Source organism: Antechinus flavipes, chromosome 3, assembly GCF_016432865.1.
Source record: "Antechinus flavipes isolate AdamAnt ecotype Samford, QLD, Australia chromosome 3, AdamAnt_v2, whole genome shotgun sequence".
NCBI classification, from domain to species: domain Eukaryota; kingdom Metazoa; phylum Chordata; class Mammalia; order Dasyuromorphia; family Dasyuridae; genus Antechinus; species Antechinus flavipes.
This window is the reverse complement of record NC_067400.1, coordinates 306402324-306428539: the sequence shown is the minus strand read 5'-3', so window position 1 is coordinate 306428539 and position 26216 is coordinate 306402324. Positions and strand designations below refer to the sequence as shown.

Here is a 26216-nt window from a genome sequence, read left to right as displayed (position 1 = left end):
TAAAGCTCTGCTTGACAACCTTTGATTTCCAATTATTTCTATTTGTGAACATATATATATAATTATGAGGTTCCATTTTCTTCATTATTTTCCTAAGCACAACATGCATAAATCCAGAAAACAACTACTCTATTTCTGCCCTCCAATATGGATTATATTACATAAAATAGAAATTTATTACTTTGGCAGATGGCATGTAAAAATTTCCCACTTCTCATCTTTTTCTTCAATAGAGATAGGAAATTTCTTTTATAATAAGGTCCATTGTTAGGGGAGAAACTATCTTAAAAAGCCCATATAATTTTTTTAATTTAGAAAAATATAAAATGTTCAGTTCTCTTGGGTCCATTCCATATGATGGCTAGTGTGGGAAGAGGTAAGGATGAAGGAAGGGAGAAAAAAAGGGTTATACTATCAGTCTAAATCAAATCATTGAACCAGATTTTTTCTAGTGTCTAAACTATTAAAACAATGCTAGCTTATTAAAGGTAGCTTGCTACAGTACAAAAAACTGGTGGATTGAGTCAGAGAAACCCAGCTTCAAAGACTGGTCCTGTCATTTATGATCTGTGTGACACTTTCCCCATGAACAATCTCTTGCCTAGCCTTATTTCTACCTTCACAATACAGTTATCCTTTCTATGTCATGATCTGACTCCCCAATTCTTACTGCTATCTCTTCCTGGCTGGAAAGTTTTCTCTTTCCCCCCTGCTCCTGGTTTCCCTGACTTCTTTTAAGACTCAATTCAAATTCTAACTTCTGCAAGAGGCCTTTTCTAGTCTGTGCCATTTTCCCTTCCCCCCTCAATTCCCACCCCTACTTCCTAGTGCCTTCCTTTTGATCTTAACTTTTATTTACACTATATAGAGCTTATATGTACTTTTTTTTTTTTTTTTTGCATATTGTCTCTCCTATTAGAATGTGAGCTTCTTGAAATTATGGACCATGTTTTTGCCTTTTTTAATATCTTTCTCCCCATCTCAACCCTCCAAAACTTATTCTTCCTCCCCTCCCCTTGGTTCCCATGTCTCTCCTATATACATATATACATATATATGTTGGAAGCCGAAGGCCCTCGCCCAGGTGCCTTTCTCATGACCCCAGCCCAGGTGTATGTGTGTGTGTGTGTGTGTGTGTGTGTGTGTGTGTATACAAATACCTATTTGATTCAGAAATGATTCTATTATAGAAAAGCATCTCATCTTTTCCATGAACTGAAAACTGTCTTAATATTTGTGCCTTTACTCCTATTGAAAAAAATTTCCAAAATCCTGCTTTTGCAACACTATAATCAGGAGAGGATGTTTAGGTAGCACTGAAATATTATTATATCTTAGTGTTCTTTGATGTCTCAACTCTAATCCAATTCTCTTATCTTACCTATTCTCTTTCTTCCTTTTTTCTTTCGTGACCAAGATATTTCTCTGTGCATTTCTCTTGGGTGAATGAGTTAAAAGGTAGGAAGCAGTCTAAAGCACTAAAAGGTAAACTGAGAGCTGACCCATTCAGAATCGCATATTTTATTACACAGCTTCTCTCTTAACAGGATCGAAGTTGTTTGGGGTTAGGAACTATTTAATTTTTATCTTTGCACTCCTAATGTAATGCCTGGCACATAGTAAGTACATAATAAATACTTACTGATTGTTTTTCTTCCCAGTCACTTAACCATAATATTGTTCTGCTTTACTTTCTTTTAGGTGACTTAAAGTGAAAGTAATGATGGGCTCTTCTGATTCATATGCTTCATTTTGGATGAAAAATCCCTCCTGGCACTGTATCCTTAATTCTATTTGGGGGCTTACTTAGCCCAGAATCCTACTATCTAGAGTTGGAAAGAATCTCAGTCCAACCTCCTCAGTTTTGATGCCTAGAAAGGAGTTGCCCAATAAGCAGGATCCAAACCCTGATAACTTTTCTCTTACTTCCAGCCTTCTCTTTCCCACTGTCTTCCTCCAGCAAAACTTTCTTAGAGAGGTAGAGATAGAAATATGGGAGAGAACAAGTGGAAGAGAACTTGGAGATGATCTTATCCAACTTCATCATTTTGTAGGTGAAGAAACTGAGAGCCACAGAGGTTGTGATCCAAAGTTGCTTAGGTAGTAACTGGAAGAGCAAGGATTTTGTATCATTGACTGTAAGTCTAGCTATTGTGCCATAGCTGCTCCTAATTCAGGGTTGGAGAGCCAGCTAGTTTGGAGTAAGAAGTCATATGATGAGGACATGGCAACCAAAGCTCAAAGGCATCAGCTGTGCATCCAGATCAGCTGGTCTGAATTTTGTCTGAAACTGGGATTAGAAGTGACTTTCCCATCAAGTACTAAAGCAGCCAAATATATTAAACTAGTAAAATTTGCCTTGAGGAACCATTCATAAAAGTAACAGATCATACAAACAGCCTCAAAAGAGAATAAATTATAGATATCATCTAGAGGAAGGGTGAGAAAGTCAAAACTAAATAAAACTCCTGATTGGGGAAATAGAGTATTAGGGCCCAGATAGGGAAAAGTCCTTTTGCATTTCCTTTCTAAAAGCATGAGAAGCTCCAAGGTGCTGAGTAAAAATGGCTCAGAGAGAGGTATCCCGAGAATGAGTAACTTGAGCCCCTAAGGAAAATGGATCTATGTAAATCCCAGCTCCTATTTCACATAACTCAGGACTAGAAAAGGAGATTCCAGAGGGCTGTAAAACTGTAGCCTTGTCAGATAATTTTGTGGCCAGAGAGCCAGAACAAAGTTAATATCAAGACAAAAAATGGGAAGAATTTGAAACAGGAGGTAGCTAATAAAGAGTAAAAGAAGTCTGAAGAAAGTTGGTGTTGTCAGGTGGATGTTGATGGAAGCCAGCTGTTTTCCTGACTCACTGGGTTCAGGCTTTTCTGTTTTTCATGGCACCAAAACATGTACTTGTTTTTATTTTATTTTTTAAATTTCTCACATGCCCATCAATTGGGGAATTGCTGAATAAACTGTGGTAAGTGATTATGATGGAATATTACTGTTCTATGGGAAATGAGGAACAGGATGCTCTCAGAAAACCCTGGAAAGTCTCCCATGAAGTCAAGCAAAATGAAATGTACTGTGTACAAAGTAATAGTAATGTTCTGGGATGATCAGTTGTAAATAACTTTGCTATTCTCAGCAATACAATGATGTGTTCTCATAATACATGATAAAATACATAAGTCCTTTGAAGGACTTATGATGAAAAATTCTATCCATATCCAGAGAAAGAATTCTCATTCTCTCTCTTTTTTCCTTTCCCCTTTTTCCCTTCCTTCCTTCCTCCCTTCTTCCCTCTCTCTTTCCCTCCCTATTTCTCTCTCTGTTTCTCTCTGTCTGTTTCTCTTTTTCTCTTTCTCTCATACACACACACTTTATTTTTCTTCAGGGCTTTTTGGGGAGTTTATGTTTTCTTTCACAATGTGACTTTTATGGAAATGTTTTGTATAACTTTATATGTGCTTTCTTACTAGGGACTGGGGATAGTGATATGGGAGAGAATCTAGAAATCAAAATTTTAAAAACAAATGTAAAAAATTGTTTTAAATGTAACTAGGGAAAAATAAAAATAATAAAATCGCTCTATATTTTTGCCTTGATAAATTTACTATGTAGCTGTTATTGGTTAGTGAACATATACTTTTTATGGTTTTATTAAACAAAGAATTAAATTTTTATGTTGTGCCATTGCAAAGGCAACCATGTTTGATTCTACGTGACCTGGCTCTCCAACTACAGAACCTTAGCTTGTTAATAAGAGGGGTTTTTTTTTTATTTTCAGGAAATTGAAGCATTCAGGAAATTAAAAATCAAAACTAAACTATATATACTACACTCTCACATACAACATTAATCAGGAAGAGAAAGAAAGAAGGACCACAGTGAATCCTGCTTACTGTAATTGGAAGTTCTTGATTTTTGTAACCAGCAAGTTGTACTGGGCCCCTAGAGGTGCCATGGATGCTACATCTACAAATATGAGTTGCTCTGAAGGTCTTGTTTCATTAGTAGGTTCAGAAGGACACAATGTTCGGCTCACTTCCTGGTAGTTATAGGTTCTCTGGTTCCTGTAGCCCCCATGGCAAGAGGAAAAAAAAAAAAGCAGAAATATGTAAGATTCAGTAAACAGACAGTAAGAAAATATTCTATCTAATTTTACTTCTTCCAAAATGCATTTTTTCTTCACTAGGTTTTACATTTCTGATTGAAAATAAGATGTCTTTTTGAAACTAGTGTCATGAGGGTAAAGACTTCTAACATGAAATAAATTCAAGGAAGTTAAGATTATAAGTCTTGTTCAGGCTTGTCCAGTACATTCTGGCTATTTTCTGAGTTATATCTATAATATATCAGAACAGTCAAGTGCTATGGTCCCTCATATACACAGCACACGGAATACAGATCCAGGATCTCTTATTGGTGCAACTAGAGAAAGAATCATTTACCCTGATTTGAGATACAGAACATTTTGGGGAGGGGGGTGAAATGTCTTTCAGAGTTTTGCAGAACCACATAGCTTTCATGCATGTCTGAAAAGCAAATAGAATGAAAATCAGAAGTTGGTTACACAGAAAATATGTATTCTTTTGATCTCTGCCTACCCAGTGTATTTGTATTTAGCATATATAAACTGGTAGCAACACAAAAAATCTATCTGACTTTTCCTTGCTGTGAAGCAAGAGACCTCCATTCTGAGGTCTCAGAGTCAGTGGAGGAAACCATGGAAGAATAATCACTTACAATCCACGGAAGAGTAGAGGCACCTGCCAGGATAACACCCCTTTTTGCTGGCGAACCACAAAGAGGACAGGATACTTTAGGTTCTCAGATGAACTGTTCACATACACTCGCACAGCATCCACCTGTGAGAAGAGGCAGAAAAATTTGAAAAGCATAACCTCCTCCTAAGTCTGTATAGTATAGTATAGTGCAAAGAGTCCTAGACTGGGAGTCTGGAGACCCTCGCTTGAAATCTACCTCAGACAATGACTGGTTCAGTGGCAAGTGATGTAATCTTGTTGATTGACTCTCAGACTTATCTGTTGAATGGAAACATGAATATTTGTACTACCTGCGTCATAGGTTTGTCACAAAGAAAAAACCTGGCAAACTTTAAAACTACATAGAACTAGAGAACTATAATTGTTGGAGAATTTTTCTTCTGTAACTGAGCTGCAGCTAGAAACTTTTTGATTGCTATGATAATATTTCTCATCTGTATTGATCTTGCCCCATTTGTTCTTTTCTGCTGTACACATAGAAAGTTAACTCTAATTTGAGACTTTTTTTTTAATTGGGCAGTTGTGTTAAATGACTTCCTCAAGTTCACACAGCTAATAAGTATTTGTTTTTCTGTACATAGTAATAAGTAATAAGTTTTTCTGATTCTAGGGCTGGTGCTCTATCCAATGCACCACCTAGCTGCCCCTCTTTGGAAACTTTTCAGTTTGCCTTTGCATCCTGGAAAAAAGAAAAAGAAAGAAGAGTTCTTTGTAGAATGAATTTTATCTTTTTGAATATTCAGATGTTCAGTGAGTAGCTTCCAATAGGTTTACAGGGCATATCTTTGACAAATATTACTCTTATTCAGTCATTTAAAAAGAAAAGACCTCTTAAATGGGAAAGTTCTTACTAACTCACATACATAAAGTCCTTTATGAAGAATGGATTAGGGGTGGTGGTGGGGGGTGGACATAATTTTAGTTTTTATATAACAAATTTTGGTTTGTTCAGTAGTTGGAATTTTGCCAAACTAGACTTGATTTTCTAATATAGTCAATCACTATTCCTTTCCTAGTTGGTGCTTAGAAATTGAGGTGATCTGAGTTCGCAAACAAAACATTTTTTACTAGCTCTTCTTCCTCATCTCTGCCTTTTGGCTTCTCTGACTTGAGTCAAGTCTTCCCTGATCCTTTTTTTTTTTTTTTTTAAAACACTAAAGCCTTTTTTTTGCTGATTAGTTCCAATTTATTCTGTGTATCTCTTTTGAACATGGTTCCCCCCATTAGTCACTGAGCTCCTTGAAGGATTCCCCAGTGCTTAGCATAGTGCTTGGCATATAGTTGGTGCTTAATAATTGTTTACTGACAGAATAACTGACTGACTAGAATGGTGGGAAGCACATTGTATCTGATCTCTAGAAATCTGCTTCTTCATTCTAATTCTGACACCTGAAAGCTGTGTAACTACAGGCAACTCATTTCATTTTTATATATCATAATTTCCTCATCTGTAATATGATAGATAACACTTGTGCTACTTCACAGAGCTGGGTATGTGGGGAAGCCCTAAAGGGCTTTCTGAATGTGAGCTAGTAAGAACTTTTCCATTTAATAGATCTTTTCTTTTAAAATGACTGAACAAGGATAATACTTGTCAAAGGTATGCCCTTTAAAATACAGCATTTTAAGCTTCAAACACAGAAATTTGAGAGTTGAAAAGTTGGGCATTGTCCTTTGAGAGCAAACATAAGGGGCAAATTCAACAGAAATTGGGGGCTGAACCTGTGGATTTAATGGGCAATAATTTATTAATCACCAGACACTGCACTAAGTATTGGGGATACAAGTACAAAGAATGAAACAATTTCCTAGTATCTCTTCTTTTTCCTGAGAGTCATCCTATACGACAAATAGTATTTTTTCAAGACCAGGAGGAAAAAAAAGAAAAAGAAAAGGAAAAATCAACACGATTGATCAACATATAGAAAAAGTCTTATGCAATGAGCAGCAACTGTGGTCTACCCCTCTCCATGAAATAGTGAACTGAGTATGTCCTCTTATATCTCTTTTTTAAAAGTTATGCTTGATCTTATAATTTTATGTTCACTTTTGAATTTTTTTGGTATGTGTTTGAATGTTCCAAATGTTTCCATTGCTTTAGTTTCTTATTTTTTTTAAATGATAAATTGTTCTTTCTGTCCCTCCTTTCCTTTTTTCTCCCATATTAGAAAGTAAACTCTCTGAGGACAGGGACTGTTATGACTTTTTCATCCCCAATATTTAGCACAGTGCTTAGTACATAACAAGAACTTAATAATTTGTTGTCTTGTGGATTTCTTTTCCTGACTGATTTCCCCTGTTCAAAATATAGACAAGCATGTAGTTGAAGGAGCCTGTGAATTCTGGGAGGGAAGTCTGTGTACCTAGTGGCCATGCCCTGGAGGACTGAATCAATTAAATTTGGAATTCTCATCCTGTGGCTCTGCTCTCCTGAAGTTTAAGTGAGTGAAGTACTACCAGGTCATGCTACCAGGTAACTACCCTGATCAGCTTCTTATCTACTTGGTTCATTCCTACTTGTTCTACCTTTCCCCTTCTTGTTCAAGGAATTATAATCAAATCAATATCAGCATTGCCTTCAGAAAGAGCATTCTATTCAACTCTAGAGTTTTAGTCACCACCCCTTCAACTTTTCAGACCAAAAAACCTTTTCTAGCCATCAATACCCACATATTATTATCTCTCTCTATTAGAATGTTAGCTTCTTAAAAGAAATACTGTCTCTCTTTTATACCTTGTTCTCACATGCAAAAGGAAGACTACCCTTTCTGACAAAACTCCTGGTTTTGTAATCTTGTCCAGATTCTGAGGCAGCTGATGGTTTAGTGGATAGAGCACTGGGTCTGGAGTCAGAAAGACCTAAGTTCAAACTTCGTCTCAAATACTTATTAGCCATGTGACAAGTCATTCAGTCTTTGTTTTCCTCAATTTCCTCAATTGTGAAATGGGGATAACACTACCTATGTTCCAAAGTCCACAGTAGATGATATACGGATGCTAATTATTATAATAATTATTATTATCTTATTTGGGGAACCTTATCAAACTGAAAAGTTATCTTGATCAACCTTATTAAAGTCCCATTCTTTGTATAATTAATGATCATATCAACATAGTATTTGTATCTTTAAAAATAATCTCGTATTTTATTTTGCAAAGTTTTGTCCTGTTATGTAATATACAAATAAAGGGAATAGATACAGATTCTGAATCAAAGATGTTTAAAGTTGAACTCCAAAGCACCAACTATACAATATGTTAATTAGGAATTAGTCTAAATTTAAATGAATTGTTTTTGATTTAACTTGGATAGGAGATGTGCTACTCATAGGTGACCCAATGCTTATTTTAGATAAATTTTGATAAATGTATTTCCTAATTCATTCAACTTCTGCAAACATTAATCAGACTCCATGGAAAGTCTAAATCTTGTTAAATCTTGTTGGTTTAATTTTGGTGAAACCAAAATTACATGCTTAATCATCATAAAGGGAAGTTGTTCTAGTGAGTCATTTTATAGCCTCATGGCATTGTAGTTAAAGAGAATAGATATTTTCGTGTTACTGCAACTCAACGTAAATGATAGGTTAGAAATGTCACGTTTGCATGTGAGATAACAAAGGTACATTTTAGTGATCCCTTATCAAAAATAGCAGTAGGAATAACAAAAATGAATGGAGCTTACTAGAAAATGAACAATCCTAAAAATAATGAGAAAACAGAAAAAATCCAACCCACTGAAAAATATTCTGAAACGAAACAGAAAGAGGGGGAAAATTCTATCAATATGTTAACCAATACTCAATCATTTCTAAATGTAAGTAAATTGTTCTTAATTTCACTTGGAGAGGAGGCATGTTACTCATAAGTGATCCAATGCTTATTTTAGGTAACTTTTGATAAAGTTTTCTAAGCTATTTCCCAATTAATTCAATTTCTCCAGAGATGTAATATGAAATACTGAATAGGCATCAATAGTTTTATCAGAAACAATGAGAGAAATTCATAAAGACATTATAAATTAATGAACATACACAAAGAATTAAAGGATGAAATAAAATCAATAACAAAAAAGCAAGAATAATCTCTGGGAAAATGATGTAAGTCAGAATTATGGAAATAAAAAAATCATAAATGACATATTTAGGAAGGAGCAATTGAAACAGAAAAACTCCAAAAATTATTAAATTAGAAAATTTTGAGAAAATAAAGTAGAGGAAAACGACAGATTAAGAAGACACCTGAGGATTAGACTTCTAGAAGATTTCAACCAACATAACTATATTTTTAAAGATGATGTAAGAAAACTTTCCAGAAGCACTGAAAAGAAAAGAAGTTACAAATAGATGTACAAAACCTTTTTGAAAAGAGAAACTCTTTGAGAAGGCAATGTTTGCAACTTAAGTCTCCATTTTCCTTTCCTCCCAATCCTTTCTGAACTCTCTGCTCTGGCTTCCAACCTGATATTTTAATTGAAAGTGCTCTTCCCAAAGTTACCAGTATCGCTTAATTACCAATTCTACTGGCCTTTTCTCAATCCTCATTCTTTTTGACCTCTCTGTAGCCTCTGACAGTTATCAATCACTGTGTTCTCCTTGATATTCTCTTCTTTCTAGGTTTTCTAGACAATGCTTTCTTCTATCCTCCTACCTGTCTGATAATTGCTTCTTAGTCTTTACAGGATTTTCATCTAGGTCATACCTGTTAACAGTGGGTGTCCTACAATGTTCTGTGATGGGTTCTATTCTCCTTTTTTGCTAGTGGTGCAAGGAATAGATTCCTAAGTCTGGACTCAGGAAGAGGTGAGTTTTAAATCTAGCCTCATTTATTGGGTCTGCAATATTGGGCAAATTACTTAATTTCTGTATGCCTCAATTTTTTTCAAGTTTAAAATATGAATGACAATAGTACCTACCTCCCAGGATTGTTGTGAGTATGCATTAAAATAAGATTTATCACAGTGTGCTACCTAGTAAGGGCTATAAATAATTATTTTTACAATTTTACTTCATAATCTCACCAGCTTCCATAGGTTCAACTATCATCTCTATACAGAGAATTCTCAAATTTATTTCTCTTCTAACCTCCAGTCTTATATCTCCAACAGCATATTAGATATTAGAACTGGATATCCCTTAGATATCTGAAATTCACGTCCCAATCTGAATTCATTTTGGTTTCCCTAAAAAACTCTACCTTCCTCCTAACTTCCCGATTGCTAAAGAGAGTAGTACCATTCTCCTTGACAAATGGGTTCTAAGTATTATCTTTTACTTTTCTGTCACCTTCCATATCTAATCATTTGCCAAGTTCTGTCATTTCTATCTCAACAACATCTTTAGTATATATCTCTTTCTCTCTCCTGATATGGTCACTGCCCTGATGCAGGCTCTCATTATCTCATGCCATAACTACTGCATTAGTCTGCTGATTGTCTCTTCTACCCAAATGTCAAATTGATCTTCTTAAGCACTAATTTAACATGCTAACTCCTATTCAATTAACTCCAGTGGCTCTCCATTGCTTGGAGGATCCAAAAGAAAATCCTTTGGTTTTTAATGCTTTCTGTAACTTGCCCCACCTCCTACCTTGACAGTTTTTTTTTTTTAATAACTTATATCTCCATATATTCTTCAATATATTGAAGAATGGATTCTTCAATCCATTGCGACTGGCCTTCTTGCTTCTTCTCACACTAGACATTCCATCTCAGGACATTTTCACTTGCTAATCTGTACCCCAAGCCAAGAAGTCTCTCTCCCCTCATCTCTGACTCCTTTTTCTCCTTTTTGTTGTTGTTTTCATGATGTTGAGTTGTTTCTGCCATGTTCAATGCTCTGTGACTTTATTTGGAATTTTCTTGGCAAATTTACTCAAATGGTTTGCCATTTCCTTCCCCAGTTTATTTTGCAGATGAGGAACTAAGGAAAACAGAATTAATAGACTTGTCCAGAGTTACTTGGGTTAAGTGTCTAAGGCTGGATTTGATCAAACATCCTCCTGACTCCAGGTTTGGTACTCCAACTACTACGGCACTTGGCTGCCTTCAAATCCCAGTTAAAACTTCACCTTCTACAGGAAGCCTTTCCTGATTTCCTTTAATATTAGTCCTTCCCTCTTTTGATATTTTCCCATTTACTCTCTCTCTATCTATACTTCTCATTTTTACATTGTTTGCATATTATCTCTCTCATTTGACTGTGAGTTCCTCAACCGTAGAAACATCTTGTATTTTTCTTTGTCTCTAGCAAAATGACTAGCATGGAATTGGTACTTCATAAATGCTTGTTGACTGACCTCCAACAAGGAAGAACTAAAAATTCAACTCACTCAGATAATTATTGACAACCTTCAAAAATTATGACAAAAAAGAGATCTTTTAAGATGCTAGAAGATGTCACTTACTTTAAAAAATCAACCTGAATTATCTTGAGATTTTCCTATAAGTACTAGGAATTAGAGAATCTGGATGATGATAATGATAATGTATCAAATATTTGAGCATTAACCTACTAAAGCACTCACTCATAAGACATATAAAAATAACCATATGACAATTTTGACAGATATAAACTTGCTAATTAGAGGCAATATGGTAAAAATGTTAACGTGTCAATATTTTCTAAATTAGCATATTGATTTAATGTTATTTCAAAAAAAAGGGAGAGTGTTTCATATAATTAACTAAGACAATTTAAAATGTATGGAAAAAAGGCACAAATACTAAGAGATGCTTTTAAAATTGAAGAAAGGAGGCTTTTTTTTTTAGCATATTTCAAAATATGCTATAAAAGCAGGGATTATGAAAATTCTCTAATATTATATTTTAAAAGCAGAAAAATATATCAATGACAAAACAAACAAACCAAAAAAAAAAACCAGACAATTTAGAATGAGCACCAAAGACATACAGTAAATTTCTAGTGGATAAAACCAACATTAGGGATGGGAATTGTTATCTAATAAAACTTGCATATAAGGATAGCAAAATATGTGGTTATATTCATATCACATGTGATTTGCTCCAAGGAGTTCCAAATGGATTGAGTCTAGGTACAAGGAGCTAGGTGGCGCAGTGTCTAGAACACTAGCCCTGAAGTTAGGATGAACTGAGTTCAAATATGATCTCAGACACTTAACACTTCCTAGCTGTGTGACTCTGAGCAAGTCACTTAACCCCAACTGCCTCAGCAAACAAATAAACAAATAAAAAACAAAAAAAGGAGTCTAGATATAAAAAAAAATGAGCCATTAAAAAATGGAAGAAAAATATATTTATCTCAGCTACAGAGAAGAAAACCATTGCTATGATGAATGAATTAAGTTATTGGTGACAAAATTCATAGGATTATATAAAGATGAAGGAATTTTTCATAACAAAAATAATATATTTAAATAGAAATATTTGGGGGAAATCAGAGTGGTATGTGTAATATATTCATACAGCTGATAAAAACAACATTCAGAATCTTTACGAAACTTACAGAAATAAAACAATCTGTAGTAGATAAACACTAAGGAGTCATGAACAAACAGTTCTCAAGGTAGAGGTCACAAATGATTATTAATAACAATTATCTGATAATCACTGAAAGTCAAATGAAAGAAACGTTGATATATTATATTCCACAACGAGAAGGAATATGGGACTACCCAGGAACTCTGGGTTTGAATTCTGATGCTGATACTTATGTTGCTTCTCTAGTTTTTTTATTTGTAAAATGTGGATAAGTGTACTGGATTGTTGTGAAGAAGATGCTTTAACAAACTTTAAAGTGCTATATAATTGTAAGCTATTATTACATTTTTCAAGTTGGCAAAGATAATAACTAAAAACAATAAAATTCAATGTTGGCAGGATTGTGAAAAAAATAGTTATGTTATTATACTCTTAGGGAAGCAATGAAGTGGTACACTCTTTTTGAAACCTCTAACTAGGCTTCCAACTACGCTTGTTTTTTGTTATTGTTATTATTTTATGTGCTAAAGAGTCCTTCTCGTTGTTGAAGAGAAATCTTATGAGAAACAGTGGACCTGTAAGGGTTAGAATTGATGTGAGAGCTTCCAGTAAAAGAGCTGTATATGGTTTAAGGCAGACTCCAAGGTAGAATAAAGGGAAAAACTTTGAGAGTTGCAGACCTGATTTCCATCTTGCTTCCCTAAAGACTTTGAAGAGAGAATTTCTTCTTGGGGGTGGGTGTGGGTAATTAAATATATTCTCTTGATTGAACTGAAGTGTACTTTGATCCCATTTAAAGAGCTCATTTACTCTTGTGTATTTGCTGTTATATTTTAATCTATGTAGCTTCTCCAATTTTTATTTACTGTTTTGTTTGGATAAAGTTTACTTACTATTTGCTATTTATAATGGTTTTGTGTGTGTGTGTGTGTGTGTGTGTGTGTGTGTGTGTAACTAGCATTTATTTGATGAGGAGTGAAGAAGGCAATATAAGTTTGAATACACCCTGCCCCTTAAGAATGACCAGAGAAGTGGGTTTCCTTTTGAATCCCTAAAATTGTATCTTCCATTCCAGTAATATTTAGGAGGGAAAATAGATATAATTCTATTATTAACTCACATGGTTTTTAGACTATTTATAAACTTTAACTTAGTTGTTGGTATTTTAAATGTGAGATCCTTTTCCAATGATAATGATTCTTGAAGAAATAAATTATATCAGTATCAATATTCTTTCTTTCAACCAACACAGAAGATGGAAGGAAGTTGTGGCAAATGTGAGGGAGAGACAATAAATAGTTTGTGTGCTCCATTGTTATTCTCAAAAGAAAACTGGGAGTCTCTTAGAAAGTTGGTTGGACCTCCAGTGATGAATTTAGGGGAAGACATGGGCAAAAGAAGTATAGGGTAGTCAGGCATGCATAAAGCGCAAATTGCATTAGAAAGCATATCCATATTTCCAAGATTATAGATTTGTAGGAATTTTGTCCCTAGTTTTGTTTGACTGCTTTATTGTTATTTATTATGTTTATATTAAAATTTTTTATATCACATAAAATAGGTTTCTTTAGAAATACATTTATTACACTCAGTTTTATCATTGGCTGTCCTCAAACTCAGAACCTGTTTCTAAAGAGAAGCAAACATTGTCTCTACTGACATAAAACAGGCTACAGGCTAAAACTTGTTAGGATAGTCGACTTAATTTAAGTAAATCAACAATAAAAACTTCTTTAGGGCTGGGCATGTTTCCCAAATAGCTTTCCTTGAGCTCTAGTTATGATTAAAATTGCTTTAAACATGTGAACTACATTTTGAGGACATTTGCTATTTTAACACTAACACCTAAAACCATAAAATATTGCTGTGATATTGCTAAATCTGTATATGAGGAAACAAAAGTATGGGGGAAAAGCCATGAAGGATAATAGTCATTTTTAAACATTAGCAATTCTACAAATAATGAAGGGTTGCCAAGAGCCTAAAGGAAAAAAAAATTGGTGCATTTTCCAGCTTTAACCAATATAAATAACATAAATTCCTTAAAATGAATTGCAAATGCCTTAATGTATAGAGTGCAAATTCTAATTTAGGTTTAGTAAATTCTGTCCTGAATCAAAATGTTATTGTGTAATTTTTACAGTTACATCTTTTTAAATCACAACAGATGTCCCCCTGCCTCCATCTGAAATGAATCATAATGTTCTGGCAGGAGAAAAAAATCAAGCGATTATTTTTTTCTCTTTTCACTGCTTCAGAGTAGAAGCCAAATGCTGTCATAAATTGTACTCCTATCTTAGCCTTCTCCTAGTAGAACACTAAGGATTTAACTCTAGGATTGTTATTTTCAAGGTGAAGGAGGCACTTTGAGAAGTCCAATCATTCAATTCATTTATTAAGGTTTCTGTTCTAAGTACTGGGTTGGATTTGGGAAGGAACAAAACTCTTACATTTTAAAAATATTGTAAAAAACATAGTCTTAATAGGCCAAGGTTTTCTGCCTTTGGCATGTAGATTAGGTTAGATTTTTTTGTGTGTGTTGCTAAGACTTGATTGGTTCATGGGGCTAAAGCTCATGCTTCTTAGCTATTGACACAGTCTTCTGATGGCTTTCAGTCATAAGGACATAACTTTTTGGTTATTTAAGGGCATAAAAAGGTCTACCCATATGAAGGAGGGATCTTTCAGACTTACTAGTTATTCCAAAGCCTCAGCAGTCTGTACTAGTGGCTAGATGTGGTTCCATGTGGAAATTGAGAGGGCAATGTTTCCACATGGAGGCAAGAAGGCTTCCTACCCAACCTAAGTACTGCCTCCTTACAATGGATTGTTCAGCCTTCCCTCACTTAAATCCAGTTCACTTACATATTATGGCATCACCTCTCCAATGCCATATAAAAACCAAGGACCAAAAACAACATAGTCACCCATTGTCCAGAATTGCCCATAATGAGTTGAGTAATAAAAGATGGCCCTTCTAACAACATGAGTAGGATTCATTTGGCCTCTGCTGTTAAATGGAAATGGTACATTCAACATTGTCTTCCTCAGATTTCTTGGGCATTCGTGCCTCTAACAGGTGCATCTCAGCCAGAGCCTAATTCCTCCAGTCCAGACTTGGGACTGGACTTTTTGTAGTCCAATGAGCTGATACCTATAGAATCTGCTTCTTTACTGATAACTTCATGTAAAGAGAGATGCACTAATTGACTTCAGTTGCCATTAATCTGATAATTAATCTGATAATCTGATACTTTAGAGAAAAAAGTTTCCAATAAGTCCTCCCAGTGGGTTGAGTGGTAAGTTACATAGATAATATCTTAGAGACCCTCCAAGGGTGAGTTGGAAAAGACCTTTATTTACACTGACTCTAGGGTGCTGGTCATGTCTCTGACTATGTGGTCTTTAGCGTGCAGAGAACAGAACTGTGCAATCAAAGGCTCCTCTTTGGTAGTAGGAATAATGGAGAAATTCTGCATTTAGATAAACCTGACTTATAATGAAGAACCAGTGACTATATCACAAGTATTGTTATCTTCACTGTGGCTGTGATATTCCTAGTGCTAGTCCCACTCATTTACAATTGTGAATTGTAAAAATCTTTTAGTGACCTTAGAACAGATTACCTGAACCCTTAATGAAGAATTAGTTACTATGCTAGAAATATTATTTTCTGTGCTGTAGTTCTAATTTTTCTGAGGCTTTTCATTTTAATTATTACCATTTTAAATCAGGAAAGACCCATCCATCAACTACAAAGATTTGACATCATCTGCAACATAGATCAGACTGTTGAAATCTGTTACATAGTTATTCTAAAACAAGGAGATAAAGTTTAGGATTTCTGGTCTTTATTCCATCCACACTTGGTCACTCGGTCTGGAAGCCATTCAATTTGTTTGTTTGTTTTGTTTTTGCTACTTTTTCCTCTTAGTTCAACTAATATGTTGCCTATACCATGTTTCTTACATCCCTAAGATTAGAGTTGTCCATAAGAAGTCTAAAGTTATTTATAGGTTGGAAAGTTCTCTAGAAGACCTGTAGGGTCTTGCCACCAAAGGGTGGGATATCATAGGCCAGTTTTCCTTGTTCTGTTAGGCTAGTTTTTTTTCTGCCTTCCAGAGAATGGCTCAGGGGTCCAAGTTCCAAGCCACCTAGTTATTGATTCAGTATCTTGGGGTCCCAGGACAAAGTGACATAGATTTCTATTTAACCCAAAGAATAAAAAGGCCTAAAATTGGGGCCTTTCACATTTGGTGGATGTCCCAAAACCAAGCAACTCTGATCTATTAACCTGATATATTTCCAAATGGAAGCAGAGCTCTCCCATCCTATCATTCACTACCCCACATCTACCTGAGCTGAATGCTATAGCCTTGTTGAGTGTCCTTTTTAATACTATAACTACATAAACTGCTCTTTGTTAGCTGTTATATGACGTCTGAGGGTCTCATTTTTTCCAATACCAGATTCAAACTATGAGGGAACCATCCTGAATCAAACTTAACTACACTATAAAGAATAAAAAGAAAGGGAGAAAAAAATGAAATGGTAAAATTTTGATGTAAACATTTAACATATTAAGACTCAGAGTAGTTCTGAATATTTGTTTATTAGAAGAAGGAAAATAACAAGAAAATCCTGCAAAGATCTATGTTATATTCCAACTAGCAAGTAACAGGAGGTAATGAATTATGATTTTTTGCAGTAAACATTTGGCTATCTTAAATGAATGTCCTATCATTTCATTTATGTGTGTGTTGAAATAGACCAAATGTTGTTTATTATTAAATCAAAGCAAGGACTTTTTGAATAGGGACCTTATTAACCCACATTTAAATGAGGGATTTTAATGGAAATTATTGTAGCTCAATTTGAAAATATACTAATTTTTGTGTTTTAATGTAAATACTTAATTGCATCAAAGACCATTTTTCTAAAAAATGAACTATTTGTCTGTTGGCTTCAGCTTGCTTAATCAGGTTTCATGGTCAGTTTTGCATCAAAATTGTGAACTATACAAATTTGATTTTGGGTCAACAAACATTTACTAAGTACCTATTATAGCTAAAACATTGTGCTAAGCACTAAATACACAAAGATGAAAATCACAGTCTCTTTCCTCAAGTAACTTTCAGTCTCACAAAATTAAATATTACCCTGTCCAGACTAATAGATTTTGTCTTCTAGTACCATAAGCTTATTAGGATGTCAAGTACCCTCATGGTCTCCTCCAGTTCCTTTATTAAAAACTGTCTTCAGAAAAAGATTAAGTCCTAGAGGCTTAGGAGATGAAAGGGGATGGAAAAGAGGGTGGGTTAATAGGAATGGAAAAATAATAAATAAACAAAAAAAAGCCCTTTCTGATCCTGAAGGAAGGTATTATACTTGAGTTTCCCACTAATAAAGGTCTTTAAGCATAGGCTGTTTGATTACTTGTTAGGAATACTGTAGAAAGTATTCATGTATAGATTGGTTTTGACCAGAAAGCCCCTAAGACCACATAAGATTCTGAGTGTGGATTTCCAGTCAATATAACTGCTCGAACAGAGCCAGACCACAGAACTATCATAAATCTATTCCAGCATGAACAAAAATTTATACTAGACTGAATAATAATTTCTTTTAAAAAATCTTATTAGAAATTAATTCTCCTACTACAGAAGTACATATGCACACAGATATATATGTACACACACACATAAACACACACACACACACACACACACACAAAACCAAAAGGAAAAGAGGCTGCCATCAGCGATAGAGTTCAAATAGCTGGAGAAATATTTTTCATTCTGGATTGAGGCGTAAAAAGGGGCATGGGAAAACAGTAGTCAGACTTTGCAAATTACTGATAGATTTGCTAAGGCAGACACGCATATGAAAATGAACATACACACAGAAACACATCATTATTTGGCATTGCTGGAGAACAGAGAGTTCCACATGAGGAAATTTTCTAGATAACTTAATCCTTTAAATGTCAAAATATTTTTTAAAATATTATCTATTTTTAAATTAATCTTTACAAAATATATTATTTTTGTCTGAGTCAAAGTAAATTAAACATAATTTTTAAAAATTTTGGTCATTACTATGAACATTAATTACCATAATATATATTTTCTCAGAGGATACAAAAATCTATTGAACTAGTTATATGTACACTAATTAGCTCCAGATAATTAATAGATTTTGAGTTTGCTCAGTGTTTTTTGGGCTTTTTGTCTTATTAGAAGTCAGTCACTTTACAGATGAGGAAACTGAGGTCCATGAAGTGGCTATCACTTATTTAACTATTACTTCTTTTATTCAACAAATATTTATTTAGTGTTTATTATGTGTTAAAACACCATTTTAGTTACTATGAGAGAATCAAAGATACAGTTATCAAAGTACATTTAAAAAAGAAATTTATAGACTCCTGTTCTAAGTGTTCCCTTTAATGGGTCTGGGAAAAGAAAAACCAACCCCAAACCCCAAGCTAATTAGAATTAATGTCTAAAATAAAGTAAATAGTTGCTGAGTGAAGTGAAGCCTCAAACACTCTAGAGTTAAAAATGTATAAATAGATGCCCTATCTTGGCTGGGTTTTTTTTTTTTTTTCTTATTTCTTGGTTCTTTGTTTTCTTTCTGTTTTATGTCATGGATGTTGAATAAAGGTTCATTAAAGGTTTCTGACAAAGGTTTGAATATGGAATTTGTTTCGTCATTCCAAAGGTTGATAGGCAGCAGGGAAAAAGCAATTAAATTTGGGGCACGAAGGCCAACCACATGAATAAGAAAAAAAAAAAGTAGTCATAGTCTCAGTTTATAATGACTAGACCTCAGTACCTTGTAAAAAGCCAATTTCTTAGCAGTTGAAGTATTCCCTCCTGTTGCTTTTTCCTGTTGTCATGACAACAAGAGCTATTTTATTAGAAATCCTCTTCTCTGTGTTTACTACAAATAAAGAATTATGGGTAGGGAAAGAAGAGAGAGAACAAGAGCTAGACAGAGAGAAAGAAAATTTTATTTAAGTTTTTTCATTTACTCAACTATCATGGGGGATCCTAAAGCTTGGGGGCTCCCTTTTTAATTTTTAAAAACTCAGCAATATAAAAAGAGAAGGGAAAAATCTCAAGTGGTATGAAATGTTTCTGTCTTTGTTATATAAGCAGAAAGAAGAAAATGAGTTTGATTCAAAATCTAGTTTACTTTTGTTAAAATAATAAAGTAGCAGGGCCTAGAGATTTTAATATTAGATGCTAGAAAGAACTCTTACTTTTCTATTGCTAAGCAGCATCATTGTTTCACTTCATGATCTTAGGTAAATTATTTTTACCATCTGTAAAACAGGTGCAATAATTGCTAACTGCCCATTTCACCAAAGAGTAAAATGTATGAGTCTAATTAAATGTACTGGAATGTATATGTGTGTTAGGTGTGTTTAGGAGAGAAGGGTAATGGTATAGTATATATCCAACTGGGGAGAGTGTGTCTGGCATTAATTCAGTGTTAATCTTTATTTACATACTTTTTCCTAGAGAAAGGAATTTGACTTAGTAAACTGAAGACTAGAATGACCAATGGTGGTATCTATCATGATAACACATCTTTACTTAGCTCCCTAAATTGCTTTCAAAGTTTTGTAAATAAGCTCTAAAGACAGGGGAGGGAAAGAGTTGTAGAAAGAATCTGGGATAGGAATGGAAAAGTTTTCTCCCTTTTGCATTTTCTGGAGGGCAAAATAGAAAAGGAGAAAGAATGATGGACATAGAGTCAGACAGATTTGGATTTTAATCTTGCCTCCACCACTTATTAGCTATTTCACTTTGAGTAACACTTAAACTTTGTGATCCACGGTTTCCTTATCTGTAAAATGGATATTGGACAGGTGGGTGGCCTAGTGGATAGAGTGCTGGGCCTGAAGTCAAAAAGACCCATCATTCTAAATTCAAATCTAGCTTCAGACATGATTATTTGTGGGACCCTATTAGCACAGCTGCAAAATGAGCTGGAGATCAAAATGGAAGGCCCCAAATGGAGTTATGGAGGGTGCAACATGACTGAAAAATGATTGAACAACAACCACAAAAAGAATATTATCATACTAGTACTACTTATCTCAGAGGATTTCTGTGAAGATCATATGAAATGATGTATCTGAAAGTATTTTATAGCTTTTAGGTTGTATAAAAATACAAAGTGTTGCTATGCTTATATATTCTTTAAGGTCAGCACGGGCAAAAATGGGATAAAAAGGGGCATTCAGGATCTTGGATGAAAAGTATGCAATATAAATACAAAGAATTATTTATTATGAAGTTAACAATGAGTTTATGTAATTCTAATATTGCACAATACCTCCAGAAATGTTGAATCAGCCATATGTTGAATTTTTTAAACTCTAAAAGTATCACTTGCCAAAGGAAAAAAATAACTTTAACATTCATATAGAAATTTAAGCTTTACAACAGTGACAGCTAATATTTATATAGTGTTTACTATGGACAAGGCACCGTGTCAATTGTTTTACAATTATTGTCCTATTTGGTTCTCACAATGTGAGGAATGTGCTATTTTCCCCATTTTATAAAGAAATTGAGGCAAACAGAAGCTAAGTAACTTGTTCTGGCTCACAGCTAGTATGTAGATAAATTTTCATTTAAACTCAGGCCTTCTTGATTCCAAGTTCAGCACTCTATCCACTTGGCTTCCTCTTTATAAAATGTTTTCCTTTTACCAAATGAGTTAATACAACTCATACTATTCTCATTTTACAGCTGAGGAAACTGAGGCTGAGCATAATAGCTTGCTTAGGACTAGCAACTCCTGAGAGTCAGAGCCCAGATTCAAACTTGGAAGTTGAACTTTAGACTTCAAACTCAAAAACACCAGGTTGCCCAAGGGAAACAAAATCTGAGTCTTTAAAAAATTTGAGGATTAAGAGACAATGATTAAACTAAAACCAAATCCAGAGAAAGATAAAAGACAGTCCATTTTTACCTCAGCCTTTGTACTCAGCAGAGAAGTAAATCCATTCAAATCAAATAATTTGGAGAAATGTTTACTCTAATCATCAGACCCAAAGGATGAATTGTCTCCCTTTTTCTGGTCATGTTTTATATGGTCAGTGGCCCTAGGTGATGCTAATCTAGTACTGAACAGGAATACACACTTCTGGATCTTGTCAGAAAGTCTTTGAAATGCTAGAAATAAAGCTAAGCCTCTAAGGGTTTATTTATCATTATGGAGGTTGGCTTATCTCCAACTAATCACATAAACCAGGAAAAGACAACATTCATATTCTTTCTCAAAACTGGGCTGAGGACTATGTAAAGCTAGCAGTGCCCTTCTCAAGAGGAATGTTCTCATTATTTAACTCTTCTAAAAAGATGATGGCAGCTCACAATTAGAATTAATTCTAGTCACTTATATGTTTTCATTAGTTGTGGCTTTTTGAGTGGTGTTTCTTAAATAATATGGTCAACTAGGTAACACAGTTCATAGAGGGCCAGGTCTAGAGTCAGGAAGAACAGAGCTCAAATCTGGTCTCAAGAATTTATAGCTGTGTGACCCTGGGCAAGTAACTTTACGCTATTTGCCTCAGTTTCCTCATCTATTAAAATGATCTGGAGAAGGAAATGGTAAACCACTCTAGTATCTTTGTGAAGCAAACTTCAAATGGGATCATGAAGAGTCAGATATGACTGGACAGCATCGACAACAATAAAATTCTCTGAATTAGTTAAGCTACTATGAAGCATTTCCTCACAGACCACTTACAATAACTCTAGGTGGGTCATATATATAATTCTGACTAAGCTGAGGTTCAAGAATTCTGAGTGGTAGTGGGCTAGTCAATTGAGGATATCACTAAGTTCTGCAACAATATGGGCAGCCTCCAGGGAAGGTAGGGGGGTGGGGCGGAGACAGACCATTTTGTCTAAAAGGGTACAAACTGGCTCAGGATAGAAATGGAAAAAGATCACGCTTCCATGCTGATCAAAATGGAATTTGTAAAACCAAATTCTATGGGTAACCCCAAGTTTCTCACTGTGGTAACCTCTTCATATTCTAGACACAGAAAGACCCAGTCTTTCAAAAGAAAAAGGAAGAACAAAATAAAACAACTGTAGGAAACTCAGCTTTTAAATCATTAAATAATTTTTTTTAAAGCAATTACTAAAATACATAGAGTTCTTGCAGTTATTTGTAAGGTCATTTAAAATTTATTCAACTCCACTTCCCCTCTGGATCAGAGGAAAAAAGGACAACTGTATGTCAAAATTTATGTGTTAATGGGGAAAAAAAGCCTCTCCTCACAATCCCTATATCTATGAACCTATTTATTGAGAGGTCACAATATAAGCTCACTCTCATAACCCTGAAATGAGATTGTGTTATAAAGGTTAAATCTGAAATTTTAATATAAACATAGGAAAGAGTGTTCTTAAAATATATACAACTTTTCAATTTTTAGTAGTTTATTCTACATAGTAGTACAAGTAGTCTAGTTAAAGGGACTATTAGATAAAAACTTCAATATAGCATATAAACATTGAATAATGTCATGTAACAAGAATTAAAAGAAATAAAACACACTGCTAATGGAATTTTTCTTTTATTAGCAAACCCCCTAAGATATAAAGCATAATGAGTTTTAATATAATTTTGAATTTTTAGCTCCACTTTTCAGAAATGTACTTCTGCTTTGCTTTCCCCCTCCAAATAAGTAGAATTTCTCTCTATCTTCACTCCTCCAAAGAATGATAACTGGGGAAATATTTCAGACTCCAAATCATATACTCAATTAGTCACACTAAATCTATTTAGCTATCTATCCATCTACCCTTCAACAAAATAATAAATTAATAAACCCCAAAGTAATGCTATTTCACCTCTACTATTTCAAAAGAATATTGATATCAGACATATCAATAGATAATAGATTATTCAACAGAATTAATTTCTCCAATGCAAAAATTATTTTTTGAATGCCCACTATAATTTGGTCCCAATTAGTGTGAATAATGAATTCTCCTACTATGGATACATTCTTTGAAATCACACTATAAATTTCCATTAGGCTGAAACAAATTACCATATTTTACATACTGTAATTTTGAACAGTGAGATTATGAATATATGCAAAAAATTCAGGTGATTATTCACACTAATTAGTACCTAGCTCTATTGTTTAGCATACTGTGGTTAATAAATATCAACTCAATTGGTGATCATCAAGGATAGTTTGTCTGACTTTCAAAGTGACATAATACATCTCATTCAATAAAAAAAACTTATATGTTATAAGAAACAGAAATGCGTAGATAATGCATAGAGAATTGCTGTTTAGCAATTAATAGACCCTTTTAAGTACGTTTGTAATTATAAATATCCCAGTGATGTGATGAGTCATAAAATCTTAGAGTTTTAAGGCACTTTGGTGATCATCTGCTCTAACCTTAAGTGTTCCCACCCTATGCTGTGGGGTCCCAGGCATGAGGTTTCCTTTACTGCACAGTCCAATCTGCTGTCATTATCTTCCAAAATTCTCTTCCCTTTTCACCTTCTTTCATTACACAACCAAAAAAGAGGAGGCATCACTAAGGAAAGGTCATGTTTTCCTGTGTTGTATCTCTTGTGCTGTTGGTTATTGGGGGATCACACTATTGTCTTGACCCTCACTGCTACTCTCGCCACATTCCTTCATCAATTTCAGTCAACTGGTGCTTTGGTCCTAGAGTTAGAAAATTCCAACTTCTTGATCCCCTAATCATTAGTTTCAATCACATTCTAAGGCAAAATGTTTTTTGTTTGCTACTTTTTACCTAAATCTTCCTCTTTAGTTCAGCCCCATCCTGTCCTAGTTCCTAACTATGGTCTTCCCCTTCCAATGTTCCCTTTATAACTTCTTTTTATCATTAATACACTCTTTTTCATCCCAGATCTCTGCCTACTATATGACTTTCAATTTCCAGTAGTCACAGAATTCTAGTTTTTTTTCCCTAGAAGACAAGTGTGAAAGACAGTGTCTGGTTAAATTGGTTAACTAGCATATCAAGAGTGTGGAGGCAGGCAAGTGAAGGAAGTCTTGTGTTGTCAGACATGGGCAATATGTTGCTTTATTTTTCTGCTATACTTCTTTGTTACAAAAGAGGGTTGTATAGAAGCAGAGGTGGAATTTTTTCTTTGCTAGCTGCTTTTCTCTGGTCTGGATGATGAATAGGAATAGTCTTTGCTACTTCCATTTCCTTACTACTGTGTGTTTTTTGTGACATGGACTCCTTTGGTGAAACCTATGGATTCCTTACTAAAATAATGTTTTTAAATGTATAAAATAAAATATAGGATTACAAAGAGTTGTTGTTGTTGTTGTTGTTGTTATTGTTTTTTAATAAATGATGGTCTTCTGCTTATTTAGGTTAAGAATCTAGTCTAACACATCTTTTAGCAATTTCTTTGAAGTTAACCCCATCTAGCTACAATATTTTGTCACCTAGAAGTCTCCTCCCATTCTTTCTGGTTTTTCAAGGAGTTCAGGACTTGCTGACAGCCTTGCTTCCCAATTTCTTGGTGACTTTAACAATGATTTTGTTGCCTCTAATATCGTGATTCACCAGTTTATCAAATCCCTTAGTTCTATGATCTCTGTCTCCTCTATTTTCTGTCAGGATAGGCATCACCTAAACTTTTCATCATTCAAAACTTCTCTACTTCTATGACCTTAAATTCTGAAATTTCCCTTCTTGATCATTATCTCCTTTCTTTCCTTTGTCCCTCTGACTGATTTCATCTCTGTCCTCTACCATCTATATTCAGTCTTTCCCTTTCTGTTTTCAAAATGCTGAACCTCTACTCTTGCTCTATTTTCTTTTATAAATTTTTAAAAATGTTATTAATGTAGATATTTTCTTGCTTTTGCATATCTATTTTCAAATATATTCTTCTTCTTTCCATTATCTAGAGTGTGAGTCCCCAGAAACAAATAATTTAAAAGGAAAAAAATGAAAGCATCTTAGCAAAACCAAGCAAAACCTTGATTGAATCTAATAGTATATGGAGAATAATATTCTACACCCATAGATTCATCCCACTCCCCACCTCCACAGAAGGAAGAGAATTTAATTTCCTCATCTCCAAGAGCAAACTTTATCATAATTACACAGGCTTCAGTTTTTGTTGTTGCTGTGTCTAGATATATCATTATACTGATTTATGTTCACCATTTTCATTATTCTGCCTATTTTATTCTGCATCAGTTAGTCACCTAGCATTTATTAAGTAACTACTATGTTCCAAAGAAAGTGTTAAGTGTTGGTGATATGAAAAAAGACAAACAAACAAAAACCAGTCACTGCTCTCAAGAAATTCAGTCTAATAGGGAAGACAAGATGTAAATAACATGCTGATACAAGCAATATGGGACAAATTGGGAGTGGTCTCAAAGGGGGAGCATTAAGATTAAGGATGAATGAAACCAACTTGTTATACATGGTTGAACTGAGACTTTAGGGAAGTCAGGGAAGCTAGGAAATGAAGGTGAAGAGGGACAGAATTCTAGGCATGGGAGACAGAAAGTGAAAATGCCCAATGTCAGGAGATGGAGTGTTGGGTACATTTTATATGGAGCAATAATATTTTATACAAATCACTGATTTATTGACATTCCCCAATTAATACACAGTAAATGTTTTGAAATCTTTTTTCTTTCTCTAATAACTGCTGCTCCCAAAGAGGCCGACTTCCATCTCTGCTTCTATACAACCCTCTTTTGTAACAAAGAAGTATAGCATAAAAATAAGGCAACATATTGCCCATGTCTGACAATACATGACTTCCTTCACTTGTCTGCCTCCACACTCTTGATATGCTAGTTAACCAATTTAACCAGACACTGTCTTTCACCATTGGAATCTTTGCCCCTTATCTTGCTTTTTGTGTCCTGCCAATCCTTAATCCTAAGTCACCCTTAATGTCCATCT

The 26216-nt window shown here is 34.4% G+C and overlaps 1 protein-coding gene across 1 annotated transcript in view; it reads right to left on the bottom strand.

Annotated features, from left to right (window-relative positions):
• Positions 1-26216, bottom strand: part of SIDT1 (SID1 transmembrane family member 1) — a 150486-nt gene that overhangs the window by 93321 nt on the left and 30949 nt on the right. The window contains exons 2-3 of the mRNA XM_051985305.1: positions 4744-4865; positions 3900-4070 (exon numbers count right to left, since the gene is read on the bottom strand). Coding sequence (XP_051841265.1) covers positions 3900-4070; positions 4744-4865 — 293 coding nt within the window. The remainder of the gene's footprint in view (positions 1-3899; positions 4071-4743; positions 4866-26216) is intronic.